This window comes from Pipistrellus kuhlii, unplaced genomic scaffold (genome assembly GCF_014108245.1).
Source record: "Pipistrellus kuhlii isolate mPipKuh1 unplaced genomic scaffold, mPipKuh1.p scaffold_m20_p_6, whole genome shotgun sequence".
Classification (NCBI taxonomy): Eukaryota; Metazoa; Chordata; class Mammalia; order Chiroptera; family Vespertilionidae; genus Pipistrellus; species Pipistrellus kuhlii.
The window spans coordinates 35,293,933-35,319,709 of record NW_023425562.1 but is presented as its reverse complement, the minus strand read 5'-3'; the positions used below and the strand labels follow the sequence as shown (position 1 = coordinate 35,319,709).

General features: G+C 52.7%; 1 protein-coding gene across 6 annotated transcripts in view; it reads left to right on the top strand.

Moving 5' to 3' along the window:
- The window catches only part of CTDP1 (CTD phosphatase subunit 1), a 34,390-nt gene that overhangs the window by 6,349 nt on the left and 2,264 nt on the right, over nucleotides 1-25,777 (top strand). For 2 of the 6 annotated variants that reach the window (XM_036418445.2, XM_036418447.2), the window contains exons 4-12: nucleotides 1,087-1,215; nucleotides 3,828-3,978; nucleotides 5,388-5,478; nucleotides 7,426-7,592; nucleotides 8,031-8,993; nucleotides 9,309-9,450; nucleotides 10,117-10,320; nucleotides 15,446-15,608; nucleotides 21,565-21,752. In XM_036418445.2, coding sequence (XP_036274338.1) covers nucleotides 1,087-1,215; nucleotides 3,828-3,978; nucleotides 5,388-5,478; nucleotides 7,426-7,592; nucleotides 8,031-8,993; nucleotides 9,309-9,450; nucleotides 10,117-10,320; nucleotides 15,446-15,608; nucleotides 21,565-21,752 — 2,198 coding nt within the window. Of the gene's footprint in view, nucleotides 1-366; nucleotides 421-1,086; nucleotides 1,216-3,827; nucleotides 3,979-5,387; nucleotides 5,479-7,425; nucleotides 7,593-8,030; nucleotides 8,994-9,308; nucleotides 9,451-10,116; nucleotides 10,321-15,445; nucleotides 15,609-21,564; nucleotides 21,753-25,777 lie in introns of those variants that run through there. The other 4 variants (XM_036418449.2, XM_036418446.2, XM_036418450.2 and 1 more) reach the window with 4 other exon arrangements.

Below are 25,777 nucleotides of genomic sequence, written 5' to 3'. Positions count from 1 at the left end.
GCATTCCAAGCACACCTGACACCTCATGTTTCTATGGTCTGAGTCTAACGGGTTGAGAGAGCATCACCAGGACAGAGCACAGGAACAGGCCTATTGGGGTTGTATAAAAACTCAGATATAAAGCATTTTCAGAGTTCTGCATCTGTGTGAGTAGATGATACATTGTTACAGGTGTTTGGTGTGTTTTTTTAGATTTGTGCTTTTAAATGATACCTACTTTATTTTTTATGAAAAAGACAAAATACCAGGTACATGATTCAAGTTTTTCTGAATTATTGGATTTTAAACAAATGTAAATACGTATGGGGGGCAGAATGGGGGAAAGAGAGAACTAGGGAGCTGGAAGATTAAAGAGAAGAGTGTCCCCCATTTCCTGCCACCATGGAACCACTATTGGCTTCAATCCCTTCAGGAACAGAGGTTAGAATTCTGTGCAACCTGATGGAGCCAGCGTGTGTTGACAGTATAACTGAGTTACAGTGAGAAGTGGTAGTGATGCAAGCCCCGGAGTCTGTCAGGGGCCCACATCATTGGCTGAGTGTGGTAGGACCAGGCCCTTCCAAGAGCAGTTTCCCTGCTGGCCGTGAGGGCAAAATCTGGGCCACGCCTTCTCCAGGACCCTCTGGGCCTCTTCCAAGGTGAAGCCCAGCGCCGAGCGGTGGGTACCTGAGATGCATCCACATGCCTGCTGCTGCACCTCGTGTCCCTGCCTACCGTCCCACTCTCCCCATTCCTTCTGCAGTTCACGGTGTTGAGTTGCTCCACAGCATCCAACTAAATTTTTATAGGAACCATCACTTCCTTTTACCTCCTTTATCATTGGTTTACACCTTTCGTGAAGTGACAGAATTAGGATCACAAGTCAGAGTGCCTTGCGGGGTGTGGTACACACTGCAGGCTCCAGGCAGCAGGGGAGCAGCCCTGTGGCCCCCCATGGTCTGAACAGCAGTGGGTCCACTGGCAGGCAGTACAGAGGGCAGTGAAGAATATGCTCAGCTTCCACCTGCTTTTCTTAATGAAATTGAATTGTATTTTGGATCCAGATGTACTTGTGTTGTCATTTTTCCTTTTTCGTTTTAACTTCAGCAAGCCGAGCAGCTAGGGAGGGAAGACCAGCAACGACTGCATCGGAACAGGAAGCTGGTGCTCATGGTCGACTTGGACCAGACCCTGATCCACACCACCGAGCAGCAGTGCCAGCAGATGTCAAACAAAGTGAGTGCCGCGGCCCTCAGGGCTCCTCCAGGGCCTGTGCCACAGGCAGGTCCCCCACACTGTCCTCAGCAGCGTGAATGCAGGCCTGGAAGGCCCAGGGGCAGGCAGAGTGGACAGCAAAGGGGGCGGTATTGGGGGAGAGGAGCAGGTTTGTGCGCTCTTCAGGAATGTCTGCAGTGGGGGGCAGTGCAGGTGACCCGGGCTGTAGATGAGGCCGGATGTCTTCCTGCATGAATTCTCCAGCGAAATACAGAGAATGGGTCAAGGACGGAATGCTACTTCAACTTTGTGCTCAGAAGTTGTGGAGCCAAGAAGTTGAATTTCTGGACCTTTCAGAAGGCTGTTGCAGGTGACTGTCCCCAGGCAGGTGTCAGCTTCTGCTGTCACCAGCATCACCAATATTGTTATCTTTCACTTATTTGTTGCTCAGTAGCCCTCTGTTAATGCTCGGATTTTCATGTCCACAGAGCTCAGCAGTCTGGTTAGGACAGCGCTGTGGGAAGGTGTCCTTAACAGAGAGGCCAGGCTAGGACACGGGTTTATTGTGCCTTTGAAGTCGGGCATTTATAAGTTAGTTGAACTAGCTGTAACATGCCAGTTTCTCAGCTAATGTGGTCCAGAAAGCAAATGTCAGCATCTGCATGGTCGTCTGTGTACTGCTAGGGCTTCAGTGCTGCCACACCCTGCCCATGGGCCCATCCCTCTGCTGGGCTCAGTAACAGGGTGATGACGGGGCTTTGCCGGCCACCCAGAGCCCCCTCACATGCTGCTGCTGACCCGGGACGCTGCTGACGACTTCAGACATATTGACTTCTTTTTTTTCTTTTTTTTAATATATTTTTTATTGATTTTATACAGAGAGGAAAGGAGAGAGATAGTTAGAAACATCGATGAGAGAGAGTCATCGATCAGCTGCCTCTTGCACACCCCCTACTGGGGATATGCCCGCAACCAAGGTACATGCCCTTGACCGGAATCAAACCTGGGACCCTTCAGTCCCCAAGCCGACGCTCTATCCATTGAGCCAAACCGGTCCCGGCGACATATTGACTTCTTAACATGTGCCTTTCAGGATGCTTATTGCAGTTCGTGGGCTATTAACTGTTGGGTGGAGTGGAAGTTGTTTACAAGGTTTCATTCATAGTCTTCTAACAGCCTGATCACGAGGGCTTTGACTGACTTAGAACTGGGAAAAGTTAACTAAGCCTAAGATTGGTTACTTTTCCTTTGTAGTTGTTGTTTAGAGCATTTTTACTGAGAAAATTGATGATAAATAGAATTTAAAAGATCAGAGTTTACGTCCTGAGGAGAGGGAGCCTATTTGCCTATTAATCGTGTATAAGCATGTTGGTATTACTAATTTTACCGTCTGCTGAGGTGATTTAGAATGCTGTTTCAGCTTCTGTGATGTGTCTATAAGTTAATAAAGCTGTGTCTTAAAATAGTCTGCAAGGTAGACTAGCTTATGTGGGAACCCGTGGCTTGCTTTCATTGATAACTAGGGTAGACGCTGTCAGCAGATTACTGGGAACCTGTTGTAAGCTGACTGTGGTTCTGCTATTTGACAAATGTCAGTATTTGAAGGAACAAAGCACATGAGTGACATTACTTTGCTTTATTCATCATTAACAAGAGTGGGCACAGTAGTCAGGATGTGTGAGGGTTTGCTGGTGTCCTTGCAGCCCTTCAGTGACACTGCAGGGAATGGGTGGTTGTCTTAGCTGTGATAGCTGTTTCCTGTGAGTGTTTGTCACAGGTAGTCTCTGTACTTACAACTTAGGGGCCCAGTGCATGAATTCATGCACCTTGAACTATGGGCCATAAGGCTGTGGTGGGCACGGGGGCAGGTCTCAGCCCGTCCTCCCCGCCGCCGCCCGGCCCCTCCCGCCACAGCCCCCAGCAGCGCTGGCCCTGCTCGCACCCTCTGACAGTGTGGAGTGATTGGGGCCGGCACCATCAATGGGTGTGAGCGGCAGCTCCTGCCCCAATCACCCCTCAGAAGCAGAGGGCGGTGGAAAAGTCCTCGGGGGTGATCAAGGCCAGCAGCTGCCGCTCACACCCGCTGATGGCGCTGAGTGATCAGGACCAGGACCAGTACTGGCAGTGGGTGCGAGCAGTGTCCTGGGCGCTGGCTTCAGGTGCAAATTTGGCTGGCGCTGGAAGTGGGTGCCTGCAGGGCTGGCGCCAGCAGCAGGTGCAAACGCTGGGCAGGGCCACGGCACACAGGACAAAGAATTTTCATTAACCACCAGAGGCTTGCCCATAAGGCTTGGCCATAAGGCTGTGGTGGGCACGGGGGCAAGTCTCAACCCGTCCTCCCCACCGCCGCCCGGCCCCTCCCACCACAGCCCCCAGCAGCGCTGGCCCTGCTCGCACCCTCTGACAGTGTGGAGTGATTGGGGCCGGCACCATCAATGGGTGTGAGCGGCAGTTCCTGCCCCAATCACCCCTCAGAAGCAGGGGGCGGTGGAAAAGTCCTCGGGGGTGATCAAGGGAATGGTGTGGTAATGACCTGGCACACACCATTTCTAGGGGTGATACCTAGACCCCTGTCCTGACGGTGGAGCCCATGCCCTTGAGTCCTCTGCTGACTGGGCGTTCGCTCTCCGCAGGGCATCCTACACTTCCAGCTGGGCCGGGGTGAGCCGATGCTGCACACCCGCCTGCGCCCGCACTGCAGGGAGTTCCTGGAGAAGGTCGCCCGGCTGTATGAGCTGCATGTCTTCACCTTCGGCAGCCGGCTATATGCACACACAATCGCAGGTGAGCATGCGACTCCGGCTGAGCTGTGTGTGGTGCGCCTGAACACTGAGACTAGGTTATTTCTTACTGTCTGCCATGCTATTTATTTATTTACTTATTTATTTATTTCAGAGAGGGGAAGGGAGGAGAAATAAAAACATTGATGAGAGAAAATCATTAATCGGCTGCCTCCTACATGGCTCCTACATGGGGATGGAGCCCACAACCTTGGCATGTGCCCCAACCAAGAATCGAACCGTGACCTCATGGCTCACAGGTTGATGCTCAGTCACTGAGCCACCGCGGCCAGGCCCGACATGCTTTCTTGAAGGTGAAGGAAGCTCCCTGTCAACCTCCCTGGGAGCTGGTGGTTGGGGTGGCCAGGCAGCGTTAAGTCTCTAAAGCTCAGCCACTGCTCTCCTGGGCAGCCCCTCCCCACCTGCGTCTAGATGGACTGGCTGCTGTCATGGGCCAGTTTGGGAGTCAGTCGGGACCACAGATAGCTGGAAAAATAAACATCTATAATAATAAAAGCGTATTATGCTAGTTAGCCCCAACGTCCTTCTGGATTAAGCCAAGGCTGTGAGGTAAGCCAGGTCCTGAGTGCCAGAGGGAAGCCAGTGCTGGCAGCTAGGGGAAAGAAGGCCTACTCTTGCACGAATTTCATCCATCGGGCCTCTAGTCTTATATATAAGTGAACTTAAAATGTTTTACTAATTGGTTTGTAAACACTTGTGGGGCCACATTGCTTAAGTTTATTTGCACTTAACATTTGAGGTGCAGACAGGTGATCTTACTAGGAGCACGCAGTGGCAGTTCAGCACTAACCTGTTGTCTTGGTGCAGGCGTTAGGCTGAGCTGGCTGAGCTCAGTGAATGGAGACAGCAGCCCTTGGGTCATGCAGCAGTGCCCACAGTGGCCACGGCTGGGGCCAGTGTAGGGTATGGGCTTCACCTCCCTGGGGTCGGCCGGGATCCAGCCCCACTGACTGCAGGTGGACCTAGTACCTCCAATGTGACATGGTCACAGCTCGGTATTAGATGTCGATGGTCAGATTCAGCACCTTGAAATTCTCTTTATTGGTTGGTCTTGGTCCTTTGTTGTTGCTGGAGAAATGAATTTTTCTTCTCCTGTGTACATTTAGTGCCCTTGTAGGACATTATAATCATGAACATATTATAATCAGGCAATATATTAAAGTAATTCGTCTTGTAACTAAAATTCATCGTATTTGCCTTTAGCGTGTGGCTGCTGTGGCTATTGGGATAAGTGATTGGGACATGTGATGGTTAATGTAACTACTTTATAGAATTCTCTTTGATGCTCTGTGCCTCTGATTCTAAAGAAACAGTAAGATCTTCACCATATGCACAGTGGAGTGTCCGTGCATCTTAGACACACATGACCTTTATCCTGCTTTCTTTTCAAAGGCTTTTTAGACCCTGAGAAGAAGCTTTTTTCTCACCGAATATTGTCGAGGGACGAGTGTATTGACCCATTTTCTAAAACAGGGAACCTCAGGTACGTACCTGCTCTGTTCATCCCAAGACTTGCTTTTGGTTCCCATTGTGAAGATGCATTGGGAGCATCGAGCAATAATTGTGTTCTTGCATTTCTATCACTGTCTCTGGAATTGTTTTCTAACCAGACCCCTACTTCCTGCCTCTCCCTGAATGTTCAGACAGAGGTGGAAGCCCAGAAGGATGGTGGTGTGGAGAGAAGGAGCTGAGAGCAGGGCTGCGGGGGAGAGGGGGTGGACACAGGAAGTTCAGGTCACAGTGTCGGTGGAAAGCGCCCAGAGCTTCCCCAAGTACCAGGTGGGCTGTCTGTCAAGTCACAAGTTTAAAGAAGGTGTTGGTATCTCAGGTTCATGATTCCTCCAGAGCTGACTTGCTGTTAACGCTGGTAGTGTTAGGAGAGCCTAGGTCACATTTTCATCTGCCCCTCTGCTCTTCCCGCCCTTCCCATCACCACCCGCCTTCCTGACTTGTCATGTCTATTTCTTTTTTCTTTTTCTTTTTAATATATTTTATTGAGTTTTTACCGAGAGGAAGAGAGAGGGACAGAGAGCTAGAAACATCGATGAGAGAAAAACATCGATCAGCTGCCTCTTGCACACCCCCTACTGGGGATGTGCCTGCAACGAAGGTACGTGCCTTTGACCGGAATCGAACCTGGGACCTTTCAGTCGGCAGGCCAACGCTCTATCCACTGAGCCAAACCGGTTTCGGCTGTCCTGTCTATTACTCTGCGACTGGGCCATCCCACCCAATCACAGGGCTCTTTGATATTCTCAGAAACATCTTCCCTTATGAGCAATGTCCCCCTTTCTACCCAGTGTCAGGTAGAACTAACGAGACTGGATAGTAAGGCAGTAACAGCTGTGTCCTCAGTGACCTCCTGGCTGGTGTCTGCCACCTACATCTAACATTTCGTGTGCAGATTTGGGGTGTCCACACGATTTGAGACCCATTCAAGTCAGTGTGCACTAGGAAAAGTCTGAAAGTACTTGTTTCAGAAACAGACCTTGTGTGTTTGCTCCTTGGCGTCAGAGTGAGCAGGTTGATGTGGACAAGGACAACGAGTGAGCGTGTCAGTGACTAAGGAGCCTGCTCCACAGTGGACACGGCAGTCCCCCATCTGGAATTAAATGTGCTGGAAGGCCTTTGCCACTGAGGTGTTTTAGCTAGCGTATCTTCTTTTGGAAAATGGACTCAGAAAAATATTAATTTTGGACACATGAACGTTTTTTCCTGGGTAGTGTAGCCTTTATTATTTATTCGCAGTAGAGACCTTGAACAGAACAGTGGTAGGCATCTCTACTGGATCTTGGAGACAGGCAAGAAGCCATCATCATTCTGAGTATTGAGTGCTGTGAGCCAGCTCTCTGAATCTCAGGGGTGTGGACAAAAATGAAATTTAAGGAGACCATGTGAAGTAGCAGAGCATGCCTGCACCCAGGGATGGCCTTTAGATCCTTGTTAGTATTTCTGCTCACCCCACACACACTAATAGTTTTGAGAATACAAGTCACCTTTTGGGAACTTCAAGGTTGAGCCTTCCTGCCCCTCTCTCTGAAAGCCCTCACTTGGGAACAGGTGGAGGCAGACTCTGGCCTGTAGGCAGATAGCCTATGTTTTTGTAAATGAAGTTGTACTGGGACATGGCCACTGATTTGTCCACGAGGCTTTGTTGGGACTGGAGCTTTCTCCTTCCTCTCTGGTCTTCTAAGGAGAGTGCTGACTCCTGCCTTGAGAAATACCGGGGACAGTGGAAGAAACTGACATTTTAACTTTACCTTCTCTGGAAACAATTTCAACACAAGCTAAACAAAAGCCCTTCTGTACTTTGCATCTGTTTCGCATTAGTCTGCTGGTCTAGTCGTTATGTGTAAGATAGCTAAGACTCTTAGTTGATGATTCTTTTTTGTCAATCATGCTAGTGGTTCTGATCCATTTTTACTTCTAGAAATCTCTTTCCTTGTGGAGACTCAATGGTTTGCATTATCGATGACCGAGAAGATGTCTGGAAGTTCGCCCCCAATCTGATCACCGTAAAGAAATACGTCTACTTTCAGGGCACAGGGGACATCAATGCTCCCCCGGGGTCCCGAGAGCCTCCGGCGAGAAAGAAAGGTGGGCCACTCCCTTCTAGTCCTCAGAGAAGTATTAGCATTTGCTTCACTGTCTCCTCCACCTCTCACCTGCCTTGTGACTGCTCTGAATTCAGGACTCACTTTGTTGCTGCTTGTTGTATTTCAGTATTACAGAGGCCGTTGTGTTTATGTTATACTAAAAGGCATGATATTATTTTGTTTCTGTTTCTTAGTTGTACAGTTTGAACATTTTTCCACTTGAGTAGGATTAAATAAAACATTTTGAGGTATGCAATTATTACTGCAGCCACTAAAATAGGACTGAGAGGTCTGTCTGGGCTGGGAGAAAGCGGGACCCAGCAGTGTCCCTGCAGTGGACAGCTCGATGGCCTGTCTGAAGCAGGGTGTAGCGGATACGTCCTGCGTTTTCCCGTTTCTTGGAAATCATAGTAACCTCTCCTTTTGTGTGCACCTGCAGTGAATTATCCTCCCAAAGGTGCTGACATCGCAGATCCAGCTCCGTCCATTAAGGACCCTGAGGAGGGAAGGCCAGTTTCTGCGATCGAGCAGAGTAACGGCCTTGGGAAGCCCATGAGGGAACTCAACGGGGACTGGGCCTCGCCTGCTGCCCGAGCCCCTTTGGTGGACGGTAGGGGGCCCCCAGTGTGTGGTCAGCAGCAGGCTCGGACCTCAGTGGAGAAGCAGCCCGCTCAGGGCACAGCAGGCAATGACCTGGACTTTGACTTATCCAGTGACAGTGAGAGCAGCAGTGAGTCGGAGGGTCAGTCCTCCACCACCTCTGATGGCGAAAGTGGGGAAAAGAAGAGCCAGAAGAAGCCCAAGGCTGCGCAGGACACCAGGAGAGCCCTGCAGCAGGGTGGCGCCCCTGGCCCGGGTGGGGAGAGGCCCACACGGCCGAATCACTGCGGAGAGCCTGTGCCCGGAGTCCAACCTGATCTGCAGGAGGAGGGCGAGCGAGACAGCTTCTGTGGGCTGGCGGGTGGCTCTGCCGACAAGAAGGAGGCCGAGACGGAGTCCCAGAACAGTGAGCAGTCAGGTATCACGGTGGGCGAGTCCCTGGACCAGAGCGTGGAGGAGGAAGAGGACGACGAGGAGGAGGACTCTGATGGCGATGACCACCTGGTCCACCTGGAGGAGATCCTGGCCCGCGTGCACTCTGACTACTACGCCAGGTACGACCGCTATCTGCGCGGGGAGACCCAGGAGGCACCCGACATACGGAAGATCGTCCCTGAGCTCAAGAGCCGAGTACTGGCGGACGTGGCCATAATATTCAGTGGGCTGTACCCCACCAACTTCCCGGTGGAAAAGACGCGAGAGCACTATCATGCCACGGCCCTCGGAGCCAAGATCCTCACCCAGCTGGTGTTAGACCCTGACGCCCCTGACAGGGCCACCCACCTGATTGCTGCAAAGGCAGGTAAGTGGCAGGCCAGCCACTAGGCCTTCCTAGGTCCTGCCTCGAGGTGGGAGCACGGACAACCAAGGGAGTTTGTGGGGTAGAAGGCATCTATACTGGCCTCTGCAGTCATTCTTTGGAACTAGCAGGGCTCCTGTTTCATGTGGAATTTTCAGAAGCCACTTTCTGGTAATTACATAATGGCTAAATCCTATTTGGACTGGTTCTCTGTCTGCCCATCTTGGGCCTAGGTATGCATGTGGACGTGTCCTGGGTACATGCCTTAGGCTCTGTACTGGGTCCCTGAATAGCCTGGCCATTGCTCCCCTCCTGTAGGCACAGAGAAGGTGCGGCAGGCCCAGGCGTGCGGACAGCTGCATGTGGTGAACCCCGACTGGCTGTGGAGCTGCCTGGAGCGGTGGGACAAGGTGGAGGAGCAGCTGTTCCCGCTGAGCGAGGACTACGGCAAAGTGCAGAGGTGAGCTGCCAGCAGACTCGGCCCCGTCTCCTCGAGAGCCCACCCCTGGCCACCAGCCTTGCTGCTCGCAGACCCACACGGCATCCCCAATGTTCGGTGCATGGCTTCCTCAGGAGCCCTCCCACCTGTGCCCTGCCTGCCCCACTGTGGCTCCTCCAGGTTCCGTCACGCACAGTTTATCCAGAAAAGGTGACCATTACTGCCTAGGGAAGGTTTTTTTCCTGTGACTGTGCAGTAGGACTGTCAGCAATGAATCTAGTTTGTGTGTTTCTTTTACAACTGAAAGAAGTTATATGAGCCACAAAGCTGCTGTAGAGTCATTGGGAGAGGCTCAGCCGTGGCGAGGAATATGTAAGAGAGCCTGTTTGTTGTTTTTTTCCATAAAGGTTTGAAAAATGCTTCCTATTCTTAAAGAATTTGATGTTGTATTTAGAGGGAAATCCTGGGATGGGCATGAGGGAAACAACAAACGCAGCCTGCACTTAGGCCCCTGTGCTGTGTGATGTCCTGCCAGGCTCTGCCCTCGAAGTTAAGATGAGTGGTGTCCACATCTTCATCTGCACAGGCTCTGAGTGTAGAGGAGGGAGACCTCAGTTCAGGGCCTGTGTAGGGCGACTTTCAACCCCCGGTGAGTCCTGGCTCCTCATGGCCTGTTCTCACCCACAGGGAGGACAGTCCCGCAGCCTTTCCTGACAGGCAGGGTGCACTGCCAGCTGCCTTGTTCCACCCGACACCCGTGCACCCCAAGGCCCAGCCCGGCCCCGACGTCCGGATCTACGACGCCAGCACGGGCAAGCTCATCCGGAAGGGCACTACCAGCCCCGGGCCCCCCGGCTCCCTGCAGATCCACACGGGACACTCCTCTTTCAGGTACGTCTGCCGCGCCGCGCCGCGGAGCACACCTGCTGGCAGGGCTTTTCTCGGGCGGGCTAGGTGCATCCGGTGCTGCGTTGGCCTTGGCTGCGCTGAGGGCTCTGACTGCTGGTGTGGAAAAGCCTCCCCCTCTTCCACTTCGGGCCTCTCTGCATATGTTGTTTGTGTCGGCTGCCATGCACTGGCTCGCTCACACGTCTCAGTGTCGCCCTCCATGAGCCGCTTCATTTGCTGACCACACATGGGCCGTTGTTGGCGATATCACAGCAGGTGATGGGCTGGGGTGAGGGAGCGGGGGACTGGGCCTGACCCTGATGCCGCAGGCCCACCAGGTCTGTCCCTCCCACAGGACGGATGGTTGTGAGGGAGAAGGGCAGCTCGGCCTGTGCTGGGCTATGCCACCCCAGCTCAGCAGCACAGACTCCCTGGTCGCCTACCCACTTCCACGCAGCCCAGATGGGCTGGTGATGGCGATGGGTTGAGCGGGACATGTAGGAGAGATGCCCAAGTGGACCCGCACCTGTGCTTCCCCAGGGGGAGGGCACTTGTGGAGTCTCGGGTGCGCCCTCCATTTCCTCTGTGCTGACAGGATCCTGAGTTTGAGGACCACACACCCCACTGTGAAAGCAGTGTTGGGGCGGTGTCTGAGATTTAAATGAGGGTCTGAGGTTGGCGTTTCAAAGAGCTGCCATGGTGTGGCATTGTGCTAGACGTGTGGCCCTGCTTCATGTCCCCTCTCCCTCTGGAAAGCGCCGCCTCCCCCCCCCCCCCCCCCCCGGCCCCCAGCAGCTGTTCACGCTGCGAGTGGCCATTGGTGCCTCCCTCTGGCCTTCCCCTGCCCAAGTGAGTCGCTCAGAGTGGACATGGAGCCACCCCTGATAGCCCAGTAAAGTGTCCGCTGACCCTGCTGTGGGGCCCCACGTGTGACAGACACCCTGGGTTGGGCTTTTGTTTGGTGATTGGTTGTTTGTAACAAAAAGCATCATCACTTGATGATGAGAGACAGACCAGAGGACTGCTGTTGTTTTTATACGAGCTGCCCATTTGTGTGTAAATAACCTGGGCTGTACGTGCTACTTTTTATTCACGGTGGGAAAGTTAATTTTCATTCTGGAAATATTACAAGATTCTGTTTTTTTCTTTTAGACCAGGGGTCCTCAAACTTTTTAAAGTGGGGGCCAGATCACGGTCCCTCAGAGAGCTGGAGGGCCGGACTATATGAACTACTAATTCCTACTGTAACACCTCGGCTGCACTCACTGCCCAAAAAACCTGGCGGGCCGGATCAGACTCCTCTGCGGGCCGCATGTGGCCCGCGGGCCGTAGTTTGAAGACGCCTGTTTTAGACTTACGTACTTGTGTCCAGATCAATAAAATAGAAATAGAGAGGCAAAAAAATAAATAAATAAAATAAAATAAAAGCATCATCACTATTAAATCCCACCAGTTAAGGATTTACATTTGACCTCTGTGCTGCTGCTTGCGTTCCTGTGACCTCCAGTCATGATAATATCCAGGAAAGGTCGTGCGTTCCTTTAATAAATGGTGCCAGTGATTGACCAAGTTTGCTGGGACTTACAGTGCCACCAACAGGTGTCAGGTCACATCTGCCGTGTCACCAGGCTGTTGCCTTCTATCATCTCGACTCACCATTGGGATCTCACTTCAGCAAGCTGCCCTTTGTAGCCTTAACTTGCCCTTTTTTTCTTCCTGGGTTTTTGTGAGTTTCTGGGAAATGTTCGTTGAGTTAGAAAAGTGCCCTGTAGTTGCGATGAAGGAGGCCAGGGTTCTTCCCGGCTGGACTGCATCCCTCGCCCTTTGTGGATGTATGGAGTCCTGGGTATTTTCCTTTGTCACCAGCATTTAGGGCTCAACCGTTTATAATGTGTAGTGTTCACTCTCAGACCTTTCTTGACATATTTCTCACAATGGATTTCACCTGTGTCCCACCCTCTCTTTAGAAATTCTGTGGTGAACAATATCATTTCAGGTATATATGTGTTTTTAAGCATAGCCTTTCCTTGGCACCCAGGTGAGCAAATGTTCGGCATCCTCTCTTGTCGCCAGAGCAGCAGGTAGACGGTTGCTGCTCAATTAAAGGTTCAGCTAAAGCGGTGACGGACTTCACCTCCTAGTTCGTGGAGGACGTGTACCTAAGGCAGAAAGGCTTCTTTGGTATTTCAGCGGAACTCTCCTTCAGGCTGTCCTGCAAAAAATTCAGTGTGGGTTTCTAGCTCTATTTTACTGTCCCAGAGAGGTCCAGAGGGGCGTGGTTTCTTGCTTAGGTTCTGATGTGCATGGACTGTCAGGTGTTCGGGACGGGTCCTGTGTTTATCTGCTACCACATGGAGCAGTGGTTCTCAACCTTTCTTTTTTTTTTTCTTTTTTTAATATATTTTATTGATTTTTTTTACAGAGAGGAAGGGAGAGATATAGAGAGCTAGAAACATCGATGAGAGAGTAACATCGACCAGCTGCCTCTTGCACACCCCCTACCGGGGATGTGCCCGCAACCAATGTACATGCCCTTGACCGGAATCGAACCCGGGACCCTTCAGTCCGCAGACCGACGCTCTACCACTGAGCCAAACCGGTTTCGGTGGTTCTCAACCTTTCTAATGCCAGGACCCTTCAGTACAGTTCCTCATGTTGTGGTGACCCCCACATAAATTTGTTTTCATTGCTGCTTCATAACTATAATATTGCTACTGTTATGAATCAATGTAAATATCTGTGTTTTCTGATGATCTCAGGCTACCTTGCTATCGGTTCTCAACCTGTGGGTCGCTCATCCTCTCAGCCAGGATGGGGACAGGGACATAGTGCATACACAGGGTGCTCCTTGCCCGGAGCCTCCTGACGTTCTTTGTAGCCATAGGCACATCCCCACCCACCGGCTGCCAAGATCCGGTCGGTCGCCATCCCTGGGATTCCGAGAGTCTTTTTTGCCGTCACTGTGCCCTCCCTGCTGGGCCCTGCTTCCTGGTGGCCATCACCCATGTGGGCATCGGGATGTGCCCACGTTTCTCCGGAGTGACCATGGGCTGTGGCTGCCGGGTTGGTCCTCAGTGTGTGCTCATCCTGTCAGGACCTGCACAGCCCCGGCCCTCAGGTGGCGGGACCTTCTCTTGCCCCAGCAGGGACATTTTCCGTCTCTTTTATGTCTTGTTCAGATTGAATGGTTTCTGTTCCATCTTCAAGGTCACTGGTTTTTGTTCCCTCCATCTCCTCTGTGGTGACATTGTACCCGCCCAGTGCATCTTATTGGTTGGTTGGTTGGTTGGTTGGTTGATGTCTTCTGTTTCCTTACTGAGGCTGTTTGTTTTATCTAAGTGTCCTTGTAGCTGCTGGTTGAAGGATAACTGCTCTCCAAACAAGAAATTGTGAGTCTGGCTTAGCACGGACAGTGGTCCCACGGCCTGTGTGTCAACCTGTTGTGATCTAGTCTTGGGTGGAAAATCAGGAAGAAGTGGGCCCCCGCCCTCACGGCCTCTCGGGATAAGGGGTTGGAACGTTGCAGGCGCCCTGAGGGGCTCGGGACCCTGTTTGGTGACCGATGTGCAAGGTCTTATGCACCTTGGAGCCACAGCCCAGGCTCAGCTCAGCTCAGCTCCACGTACCCCTAGGTCTGGGGGCTCCCTGCTTTCTTTGTGCTTGTTCTCAACCTTTCAAGTTTTTGTTAAAACTCTGGGACCGTTTTTCTGAAGGGAAACTATAGTTTTAGTAAAAAAATTCCTTTGCTGCTTTTCCATATTCACGTTGGAGCTCTGGGTGTTTGGAACTGACAATAAGTGAGTATGAATTAGAGTGTGGCCTGGTGTCTACATCAGAGAATAAGTATCAAGCACTCGAGTTGGTGGGTGGGCTGCTGACAATGCCGGGAATATGCATCTGACCCTTGAACCATGGGGGGAATTGGGCACCGACCTGCACAGTTGAAAATCCACATATAACTTTGACTCCCCAGAACATAATTGTCCCTGGGCACCTACAGGGGATCGGTTCCAGGGGTGCTCAGTCCCCTCTATAGAACAGCCTAGATCAGCGCACGCAGTCGCCCTCCTGCATCCACGATTCCCAACTCAGGTCAGAAAGAGCAGGTGTTCATTGAAGGAAGTCTGAGTGTAGGTGGGCCCGCACAGGTCACACCCGTGTTATTCATTCTTTAGGTTGTGTTTATGTCTCCAGGTTTAAAAAAAACAAAAACCTTCCCTTCCTTAGATAATATTTGATTAGCCTAATACAATTGCTGCTTTTTTATTTTGTGGTTTAGACTTAATACCTCCATTTTTCTTCAAAAGAATGAGGTTTTACTACAAGGTTGTCAGTGTCCCAGTGATTAGACCTGTGGTGTCTGTCTGGTTCCAGGCCCCCACAGAGCAGCTGACTCCAAAAACAGTGCCCAGAGGAGAGTAACTGCAGCTTTCACGAGCCCCTGAAATTCCCACAGCCGTGACAGGTGTGAGAGTGTGAGCGTGAGATCTGACCGCTGAGACAAGTGTGTGTAGAGGGAAGCTTCAGAAACTGGTTCAGACAGAACTAATCGTAACGTAGTGGGACATCTCTGACATGAGCAGGGAGTCAGCTCTTGGGCGGAGTCTGTTGGTCTTTGCTGGTTGGTTTATTGTATCAATATTTAATAGTTTAACCCAACTTTGGACACAGAATTCATGGTACCTTTTCCTGTTCTCTGTGGACAGATGCATCTCTTTCTTCATAATCATATTTCCTGTTTTTATAGCTTGGATAGTATAGAAGTAGTTTTGTTTTGTTAAATCTTGTAGCTTGTTCAACCTTATTTTGAGGATAAATAACAGCTCCTGCGGGTTTCTGGAAGTTTTTCATCGTCACTCTTCCTATTTGCCCTTTGTTCTAAAACCAGTGAAGCCCAGTGGCTCTGGGGTGGCGGTGGGTGTTGGCTTTCACAGGAGGAAACCAGCAGCCTCGAGCTAGTGAGATGAGGCAGCATGTTCCGTAACTAAGTTGGTCTCTGAGTGTGCGTGTGCATATATGTGTGCGTGCATGTGTTTGTGTGTGTGTGCTTACCTGTCCCGAGTCAGGAATCTGATTCAGTGCTGGAAAAGTGCCTTCCCTCATGTGGGACCTAAAATGTTCATTTCAGAGCTGTTCAGCCTCAGCAGCAGCAGATGTTTGGTGAAGAGCTGCCAGATAATCCTGATGGAGAACAGCCTGGTCCTTCTAGAAGAAAGCGACAGCCCAGCATGTCAGAGACCATGCCGCTGTACACTCTGTGTAAGGAGGATTTAGAGAGTATGGACAAAGAGGTGAGACCCTCAGCGGGCCAGGCCCTGTGCCCTCAGCCGGCTCCTCTGGGGCCCAGCATCCTGCCTGTGGGTTGGGACTAGCACTTTGTTTTTAGGAAACGAAATGGGCAACAGTATCAAGTGATGTGTCAGTGTGTCGGCAGCATTTAGCAATAAGTACACGACCTCGACCTCGGGTTTGTGATTCCATGGTGGGCCCTCACAGTCCCTCCCCCCCAGGGAACCTGACAGCATCTGGGCTTGTCATTGATAAGGGGGTGTCCTGGCATCGAGCAGGTGGAGGCCAGGGATGCTGCCTAGCAGCCGTGTGAAGTCAGTTTGTCTGTCTCCTGGTTCATCTCTAAAACTACAGCTCTCATGTCAGCCTGTCCTTGGTCCCACCTGGCCTGGGGTCCTCCCCTGGCCCTTATGCCCCACACCCTGCCCCTGGCCAGGCCCTTGGGGGAAGGGTCATGCCTATCAGGGTCTCCGTTGTACATTGTTAGCACAGCACCTTTCTTGGGCTGGCTAGTTTGAAGGGCCAACGTAGAGAACCACGTCACACATCCCAGTAAACAGCAGCGGTTGACTCCTAGCAGGCCCCTGGGTGGGACAGGCGCTGAGACAGATCATTGGCCTCAGTGCTCACCACTTGGCACGATGGTGCCATGCAGACAGATCACTCGGTTTCACTGGGAGTGCTGGGCAGTGTGCTGAGGAGGAATACAGAATTTCAGTTTATTTTCAACAACAGCAGGAAAATGGAAATGGTCTATTCCATAGAGAACCTCACCAGAGCCTCAGAATACCATCTTCAGAGATGGTTTTTTTGTGACCATTAGACCCAGTTTTTACGGGCCCAGTTCCTCAGTTTCCATCACCTGCCTCTGAGAACACTGAGCCTGTACACAAGCTATTGTTTCCTAAATGTTTTCTCTAATAAAAGAATTTCCTCACCCAAACCCAGTGGTGGGCAAACGCATTAGTTAACAGAGGGACAAACTGGCTCTCGAGCCGCAGTTTGCCATCCACTGCCCTAGCCGGTTTGGCTCAGTAGATAGAGCGTTGGCCTGTGGACCGAAGGGTACCGGGTTTGATTCCGGTCAGAGGCACATACCTTGGTTGCAGGCTCCTCCCCGGCCCAGGCCCTAGTCAGGGTTGCAGGAGGCAGCCAATCTATGTGTTTCTCTCATATCATTATTTCTCTTGGTCTTTCCCCCTCTCTGAAAATCAATGGGAAAAATGTCTTTGGGCAGTGGTCGGCAAACTCATTAGTCAACAGAGCCAGATATCAACAGTACAACGATAGAAATTTCTTTTGAGAGCCAAATTTTTTAAACTTCTTCTAACTCCACATCTTCAAAACAGACTTGCCCAGGCCCTGGTATTTTGTGGAAGAGCCACACTCAAGGGGCCAGAGAGCTGCATGTGGCTCGAGAGCCACAGTTTGCCGACCACAGTCCGTGAGAGAAGATAAAAAAAAAAAAAAAAAAAAAATTCCTCAACACTACCTCTCTAAGCCCAGGTCTAACTGTCCCTTCCTCAGGCATGCTGTCCCCTTAGGAGGACACCTGGGGACCTCACTGTTCTCCTCCTGGCCATCCCCCCAGTCAGTCATGGGTAACCTCACTGCCTTGACGTACAGACACACTGCCCAGTTTGTCAGGCAGTCACAACATTTTTAACTCTTGTTTGTTTCATATCAAAGGGATTGAAGTTTTAATGTCAAATAAAAGTGTTACATATAACTCACTCTGAAACTAATCTTTCTTATAGAAATAAAAATTAGCCTTAAAACTTTAAACATTGCTGTTGGGAACAGGAGGAATTGAAGGTGGGAGACATCCTGGACTCTCCCAGAGAGCACGGGGGTGAGGATAGAGGGTGTCAGGAGACTGGGGGTTCTGTTTCATCTCCACCAGGAAACCACGCCATGCTGTGGGCGGCAGGTGGCCTGGGGAGTGGGGGTGTGGTCCGAACTTCCTGACTGAGTGGGAGCTGATGCTCCTCCTCTCTGGGGCTCCTCAGTCCTGGGGAGCCTGGGGCGTGTCCTCATCCTCCCCCACAGCATGGCGAGAGGGCTGGGAAAAGTGGGGGCGTGAGCGTGCTGGGAGGGGCAGGCAGTGCTGTTCTGGGCTGCTGTCCTTAGGCTGCATCCATAGGGAAGGCCCCGGAGAGCCGCCCCAAGCAGCTGAGCAGAGAGAAGTCTGCTCTTCCTTAAAATTTAGTCAAACATGATGGCCCGGGCCCCAGCTGGCACCCACTGAAGGGACATGTGGCTCTTGTGCAGGGGCAGTGAGGGCAGAGCTGCTCCCGGCTCTCCCGTCACCCTGGATCTATGGCAGCCGATGGCTCCATCAGAGGGGCCCGTCCTTCAGTCTGTTCCCGGGAGGGGACTCGTGTGAGACTCCAGGGAGTCAGGAGACCCTCTCACCATCCAACGGGTTTATCTGCTTTTTGTCACCATGAGTCAGCCTTCTGGGGATTTGCACTCCTTTCGTGACCACCCAGCACTCAGAGCATTTCAGAGGAACCCCCTTCCCTCCCCCAAGTATAGGTGTTCCTTGGCCAGCGAGGAGACCCGTGGACCTGGTGGTGCCTCCACACCAGGCCAGACCTCTCCTCTGTCGCATCTTCTCGGCAGGTGCTGGTCTGCCGGCCGCCTCCTGCATCGCACGAGGGCTCTGCGCACACACTGGGAGCCTCAGATAGGAGAGGAGTCACAGCAGTCCTGGGAGATGCGCGGGGACGCATAAACACGAACTGTGCTCTGCACACAGACTGCGGGGCGTGTCCTGACCCAGAGGCAGTGACGCTGCTCCCCAGCACCTGTCACTGGGGGAGGACAGGTTGGAACAGGTGGAAGCCGGGATCAGAGCCGTTGCATCCCCCCTATTGCCATGGTCCTTTTTCAGATAAGATTCTGTTCTTGGAGGTGAATCAGGATACCTGCTGCTTCAGATTCACCACTGCCTGCTAGTTCCATCCTGATTTAGCCGCCAGTGACCTCTTAATCAGCACCGCGTCTTTTGCATGAATTCCTTATGTTGACTCCGCAAAACATTCATGGCAAATACAGTTAAGTTCTAGGATTCTATCCAGGTCACCTGGCATGGTTTTGTTTAGTTACCTGGTGGCACACTATTCCTTTCAGTAAATGGATAATCCTGGGAAGTGTGTCTGTGAACATGAGCTTGCTCACCTGTGCATTGTCCTGAAGTGCTCTGCCATGACTCGGCTTGTTTTAGTGTTCGTCCACCAGAGGGGGCTCTTAGGCAGGCTGGGATCATGTTAAGGAGATTGCCGTGTACTCGCCTGCTGTGAACTCCACATCTGGTGTCTCCAAGAGTCCTGGTGCAGAGCTCAGACACCTCTTCCAGCTCCAGCAGCTCAGTCCCATTATTTCCGTGCCCACTTCCTTCTGACACCAGAGCCGTTTTAGACACTTGTCCTCATAGTGCACCCGGCAGCGCACCAGCATTGTAGAGCCACATCCTTGCAAACCCAGGTCTGAGACAGAATCTCTACTTGCTTTTGTTTAAAAATTATAAAGTATATGCATGTATAGTGTGATTTCCTATTAGTCATTTTGGTGCTAAATGGTTATACTGTGTGTATAACCGGGAGTTGTGTATAGTGCTTCACTCAGAAAAAGAGCTTTTTGTCAGCCTGTGGACTGAAAAGTCCCGGGTTCGATTCCTGTCAAGGGCATGTACCTTGGTTGCAGGCACATCCCCAGTAGGAGGTGTGCAAGAGGCAGCTGATCAATGTTTCACATCGATGTTTCTACCTCTCTATCCCTCTCTTTTCCTCTCTGTAAAAAAAATAATAAAATATATATTTTTTAAAATAGAAGAAGAAAGAAAAATAACTTTTTGCCAAACCAGGGCCAGTTGTGTCATCGGTGTTTGTGGGGCTCGGCAGCGGGAGGCGCCCCGCGCCATGCTGTGTAGAGACAGCCCTTCCAGCTTAGCAGAGGGCTTTCTGCCATCCTGAGACCAGGGCCTGTGTTTTATAGGATGGGCACTCTGCTGAACTTGTTTCTTTCTGTGAGCACCGTGAGCTGGTGCCTCTGGTCCTGTCTGCATGTGTAATATGTGTCCTTGGAGAAAGTGATACATGGATTAGCTATCTGGTGAGTTAACGAGCCATTTGGGACGAGCCAATCAAAGTGTCTTGAGGTGGCCACCCGGCCCCAAGAGGCCAACAGTCTGTCCGTGTGCAGCTTCACCGGTGTGGTTGGCTTCGGGCCTTCTCAAGGGCCTGGGAACCCTAGAAAATGGTTTCTGGGGACCCCGGAAGATGATTTCAGCCTGACAGCGTCACACCACACAGTCCTGTTGGGTGCAGGGCTGGCACACCGGGGAACTCCTCAAAGAGCTGCCTCCCCAGCTTGCCGGCAGGTCTGCCCGCGCTGGCAGAATGCTGGGCTGTCATTAACTCTGGATAAAACAGCACGTTTCCACTGGCCTGAGAATGCTGAGGCCAGGTTTCCCAGCAGCTTTGGGGATGGTGGGATCACACACTCATGGCCTCGTTCCAGTTGCGTCGTAGGTTGGGATCATTCATAACACGTTCACGATCCTTGGCTCAAATGATGGCTCTTCTCGGGATACAGAATTAATAGAACATTCTAATAGGAGGTTTGCTTATTAAAACAGAGTAAATATACCCATTAAATACACCAGGGGGGTAGGTGTCAGTGATGTCTCGGATGAGTCTGAAGCGGCACCGGGGGTGATGCTTAAGAACCTGTGAGCAAAGCCTCCCCTGTGCGTCGCACCGTCAGTGGGTCTGCGGGCTCCGCTGTTGTTTCTGGGTCGGCAGTCGGTCTGTTGGAAACTGGAGGTGAGAGCCTGAAGGTGTTGACATTGATGCGAGCTGGTTCCTGGTCGAGACGGCCCTGTGTTGGGAGCTCTGTCTTTTAATCAGAATTTTTAACTTCCTGACCATCTGAGGTGCTTTACTGGGTGGTGTCCCTGCAGGTCCTGCAGCCCATTGTCCTACTGGGCCCTCAGAATGGCTCCTGACCCCCTCAGGGCAGGTGTGTGGGGTGGGAGGGAGGGAGCGCACAGGACCTGTGTGAAGAGGGAGCACCAGGGGATCCTCCCTGGCTCAGGGCTCTGTTGGAATCTCAGTACAGCAGGCTCAGTGCAGAGGGCACACACTTTTCTGTCGAGGGCTAACTTGGGACAGAGAAAACAGGTACTGGTGCAGACTTGTTAAGCCCATGTCAGTGTCCTACTCGTCACCAGAGAGCAGAGCACTGGCTGGACTCCTGTCTTCCAGTTAAAGGACTTGGAGTCCTCGCAGGTCATTCCCAAGGCCAAGCAGGTGAATCCTATCCCAGTGGCTTTTTGTTACTCTGCAGGGGTGGGGAGTGTCTGGCCTTCAGGCTATATAAGGTTCCACAGAAATCACTTGGTCTGGCCCTGCCAAGGCATTAGGGATGAGTTAAATGTTTGACCAAATATAGCAGACTAATTTTTAAGTTGATAATTTTTTATGGGCCTATGAATGATGCTATAAACATCCGGATGGCCCTTGGCAAAAAAGGGTTCCCCATCCCTGCATTACTGGAATCAGCCAGTTCCCTCAGCCTCACCCAGCAAGTCCATAAATGGTCCAACCTGGGCCTCTTGGAAAAAACGGGCACAGGTTCCACTGACTGCGCCGTCTGGACACCCAGTCCATCACCGTAAAGTCTGTTAGTGGGCTAGACGTGAGATCCCTGACAGAGTCATATACCCAGAAGTGACCCCGAGGCTGCATCCCTCTTCCTCTTGAGCCTCGCCACATTCCTCAGCACTGGTGTTGGACTCAGCTTACCACAGCCCAGCGTGGGAGCGTAAAGTAGCATGGAGCACGTGGCCCCAGCGTGTGCTGAAAAGTGCCTGCTAGGTGACGCATTCCCCGGAGGAACGCATGCAGTTCTTTGGCGAGCTGATCTGTAAGCCGACTCCCGGTCCTTTGGCAGGTGGACGACATCCTAGGAGAAGGCAGCGATGACAGTGACAGCGAGAAGAAGAAGCCGGAGGAGCAGGAGGAGGAGCAGGATGGAGCATCTCAGCCCAGGGAGCTCAAGGCCCCAGCAGCCCAGAGGGGGCACACACTCCAGTCGAAGTCACCCAGCGAGAAGAATGCACCGGAGACCCGGGGGCCCAGGTGAGGGTGAGCCCTAGGGAGGGTGGTGAGAGTGAGGGTGGGCCCTAGGGAAGGTGGTGAGAGTGAGGGTGAGCCCTAGGAAAGGTGGTGAGAGTGAGGGTGAGCTCTGGGGAGGGTGGTGAGAGTGAGGGTGGGCCCTAGGAAAGGTGGTGAGAGTGAGGGTGGGCCCTAGGGAAGGTGGGTGAGAGTGAGGGTGGGCCCTAGGGAGGGTGGTGAGAGTGAGGGTGGGCCCTAGGGAAGGTGGTGAGAGTGAGGGTGAGCCCTAGGAAAGGTGGTGAGAGTGAGGGTGGGCTCTGGGGAGGGTGGTGAGAGTGAGGGTGGGCCCTAGGAAAGGTGGTGAGAGTGAGGGTGGGCCCTAGGGAAGGTGGGTGAGAGTGAGGGTGGGCCCTAGGGAGGGTGGTGAGAGTGAGGGTGGGCCCTAGGGAAGGTGCGTGAGAGTGAGGGTGGGCCCTAGGGAGGGTGGTGAGAGTGAGGGTGGGCCCTGGGGAGGGTGGTGAGAGTGAGGGTGGGCCCTAGGGAGGTGGTGAGAGTGAGGGTGGGCCCTGGGGAGGGTGGTGAGAGTGAGGGTGGGCCCTGGGGAGGGTGGTGAGAGAGAGGGTGGGCCCTAGGGAGGGTGGTGAGAGTGAGGGTGGGCCCTGGGGAGGGTGGTGAGAGTGAGGGTGGGCCCTGGGGAGGGTGGTGAGAGTGAGGGTGGGCCCTAGGGAGGGTGGTGAGAGTGAGGGTGGATGAGAAGGAGGGCTGCTTTGGTGGAGGGCTCGGCAGGAGCAGGGCCCAGGCCCCCACACTGTCCCCGGGAGCGGTGGCACCTCTCCTCAGACATGATGCTCACTCCACAGCCACAGGCAGGTCTCCCGGCGCTCACAGACCAGGTGGCTGGGTCCTCGTCACCCGCAGCAGTCGAGGGCAAGGGACCCGAAGGTGCTGTGTGGTCCTGAGAGGGCCAAGGTCACTCTCTTTCTGAAACAACTCACAGCTTCTTTAAACGCGGGCATTTCTGAGTATTACATCGTGATGATGTGGTTTTTATCCAGACTTTGTGATTTCGGTTGTTGCTCGGGCAGCTTTTTGTCCTTCAGGAGGGGCCGAGTCTATCCCACATGCTGCTGCCTTTACAAGTGTGATCCAGGCAGCCCGCCCCTCAGTCCTGGTTTCGCCTGGAGGGCGCCTGGTCTCCTATGTCAACCGCAGGAGCCTCCCCCTCGCCTGGCAGGAACACCTTGCTGTGCATAGCGGGCCTGGGCCGATGGTTGACACGTGACACTTCCTGTTTTTCATGGCGCCCTCACCATCCCACGAGCTCACCCAGAACTGAATTTGACTCTGGGGACCTTTTATTGGCTGAGTCCCTTCACACCCTTCAGATCTGACCCCTAAGCTGTTGTGTGCCCGGGTGAATGACAGCCTCGGCTGGGCAGGAATTCCAGCCATAAGTGGGGACAGATTGTCCCTGTTCCAGCTTCAGGAGTTTCTCAGACTCAGAGAGAGAGAGAGAGAGAGAGAGAGAGAGAGAGACACACACACACACACACACACACACACACACACACACACACACACCTCCCTGAGATGGCCACTCAGCTGAGCGGCTCTGAGGCCGAGCTGCCAGCTAACGTGTTAAGTCTGTGCTGGGAGGTGACGAGCCACACACAGCTCACTGCTCGCGTCATTTCTGCGCGCATCCCCTGCCTTTCTGGGGGAGGGACATGAGGACAGGGCCTTGCCAAGTGGTGTCCTAACCTGAGATGTTATCCATCTGTGACATGTGCCCTCGTTGGGAGTTTTTAACCTGGCACCGTCTTCTCTCTCAGAAAGAGAGAAACATTGTTTCCTCAAAGACCCGGACAGACCTGGCCGCCCCGTGCAGGTTCTGTCCTTTGGGGCGGAGGTGGGCACGGGCGCTCCAGCTGGACTCGGGCGCTCCCGCTGGGCCAAGTGCCGCTGAGCTGAACACTGTGTTTTATGTGAAATTCAGTAAAAAGTGCTGTTGGGGCTTTTGCTGTTTACGTGTGGATTGTTTCGTGACGACTTCCCTGTACGATGGCACGGCCTGTGCTGATGCCACACGTGCGGTTGGCAGTACATCGTGCCAATCCCGCAGGCCAAGCTGTTCTGAGGAATCTGAATGCCACCGAACTAGACAGTGTGTTTTCTCGGAAGTAGAAAGGGGTGTGTTTTTGCTTCTCTGCCAAGAACTGTTCTCCTTCAGATCAGCAGCCACCACATGCCTGTTCTGTGCGCACGGCAGCCGGGCTTCGGCTCCAGAGGTCAGGCCCTGAGATAAGTCGGTGCATTGGGAAAGCATTGGCCCAAACCAGAGCTTTCCCAGCGAACACTGCGCTTGCCTTTGCCTGGAGGCATGGCTTCAGAGAGACCTGAAAGTCACGTAAGACTTCCTTCAGGTTTTTTGTAGAGTCGGTGGCCGAATGAAGACGACAGGTCAGAAGGATGGAAAGGAGCAGTTTCTTTTATGCCCTGTTGACAGTGGTCTCAGCCGTTTCCCTCGCCAAAGGCTGTTCTCCGAGTGCCAGGAATGTCAGTCTTGGCACTGTGGCCGTCCCATCTGGTCGGTAGTAAACCAGGAAAACGGTCCCATTCTCAGCCTGAATTCCTGGCACACATCCAGCCCACCCACCTGTGTTCGAGCATCGGCCCCACGTGTCCATGTGGACGTGGGTGTGCAGGTGCTTCTAATGGTGGTGGATTGGCCTGGAGGTTTGCTTTAATACACTGGGCGTTTGTCATCTCTAAAATGGAGGAAACTGTCAGTTCCTCACTCGCTTCCCCCCCTGGAGTTGTGGTTACGCACCATCGTGCCTGCTCCTGCCCGCCCTGTTGTCTTCGGTGGGCCCCTGGGCATTCACATCTGTGTACACAGCTGCACCGTGTCCAGTCTCTTCTGCCACAAGCAGTGTTGTGGCGACTGCCCCTTGTGCTTGAGCGTATCACTCGGTGGATTCCTGAAAGCAGAATTGCCGGTCAAAAGGTGTTTGCACTTTTAACCTGCAACGGCTGACGGTTGTCCTCTGTGGAAGGTGGTGCCAATTCAGACTCCCTCAGAACAAGTGACAGTGCTCATTTTCCACACCTGCCTCAGCACACGACAGATCAAAAGTGGTGTCATTGTTTTTCTGCCTTTATCTTTCTAAGGGCTGTGCCCATGCCCGAGGCTGAGCCCAGAGAGCCCACACTTTGGGGACAGCGACTTCACCAAAACAGCCCAGCCAGTCACTAAACAGCAACAGGAACAAGCCTGGAGGGAGAGGAGGCCAGGACCCAGCGCTGCTACAACATGGGAATAAAATGTCCACTTTCTAGAAAAACATTGTGTAGAGACAGCAGAGTCTGACCCACATAGGAAGACAGCCGCCGGCAAGCAGGTGTCGGTGGTCAGAGTAGCCAATATAGATGGAATGAATTATTGACAAGGCCTCATCTAGCAGAGGCTATCAGACAGGAACGCTGCAGCTGAAAAGTGTAATACCTGAATGGAAACCCACCAGAGGGCCCCAGAGTTGATTTGAACTTGCAGAAGAATTAGCAGACTTGGAGATGGACTGATAGAGATCACGTGATCAAAAGGCACAGACTCAGGTGTGGGCACATGAAATCGACCACGATCCAAAATCCACAGACGCAAACACTGCCCAGTGCCACCTCGGGAGCAGAGCCTGCCAGTCAGATTCAGGTGGTCCTTCTTCTGCCCCAGACGTGGCCTCCCAGAGACGGGAGACAGACCACATGGCCACGCATCACACTATCGAGTGACCTCATGGGTCCGTGTCCCTGCCTGCAGGTGGGCAGGCCAGGACCTGGAACGAGATCTGTGGCGGGGACAGATGCCTGGGTTCCTCGTCCACCCAGGGCATGTTCTTTTCTCTGCAGGTGCAGAGCCCTCGGCAAAAGCCTCTGACTTCGCTGATAGTGTTTCTTCTGTTTCGTAAATAAATTACACGTTTTTCCTAACATCAGCAGTTGTGGTTTCCGACGGTGGGTCTGCTGCAGTTTGTGTGTTCGCTTGCACTCAC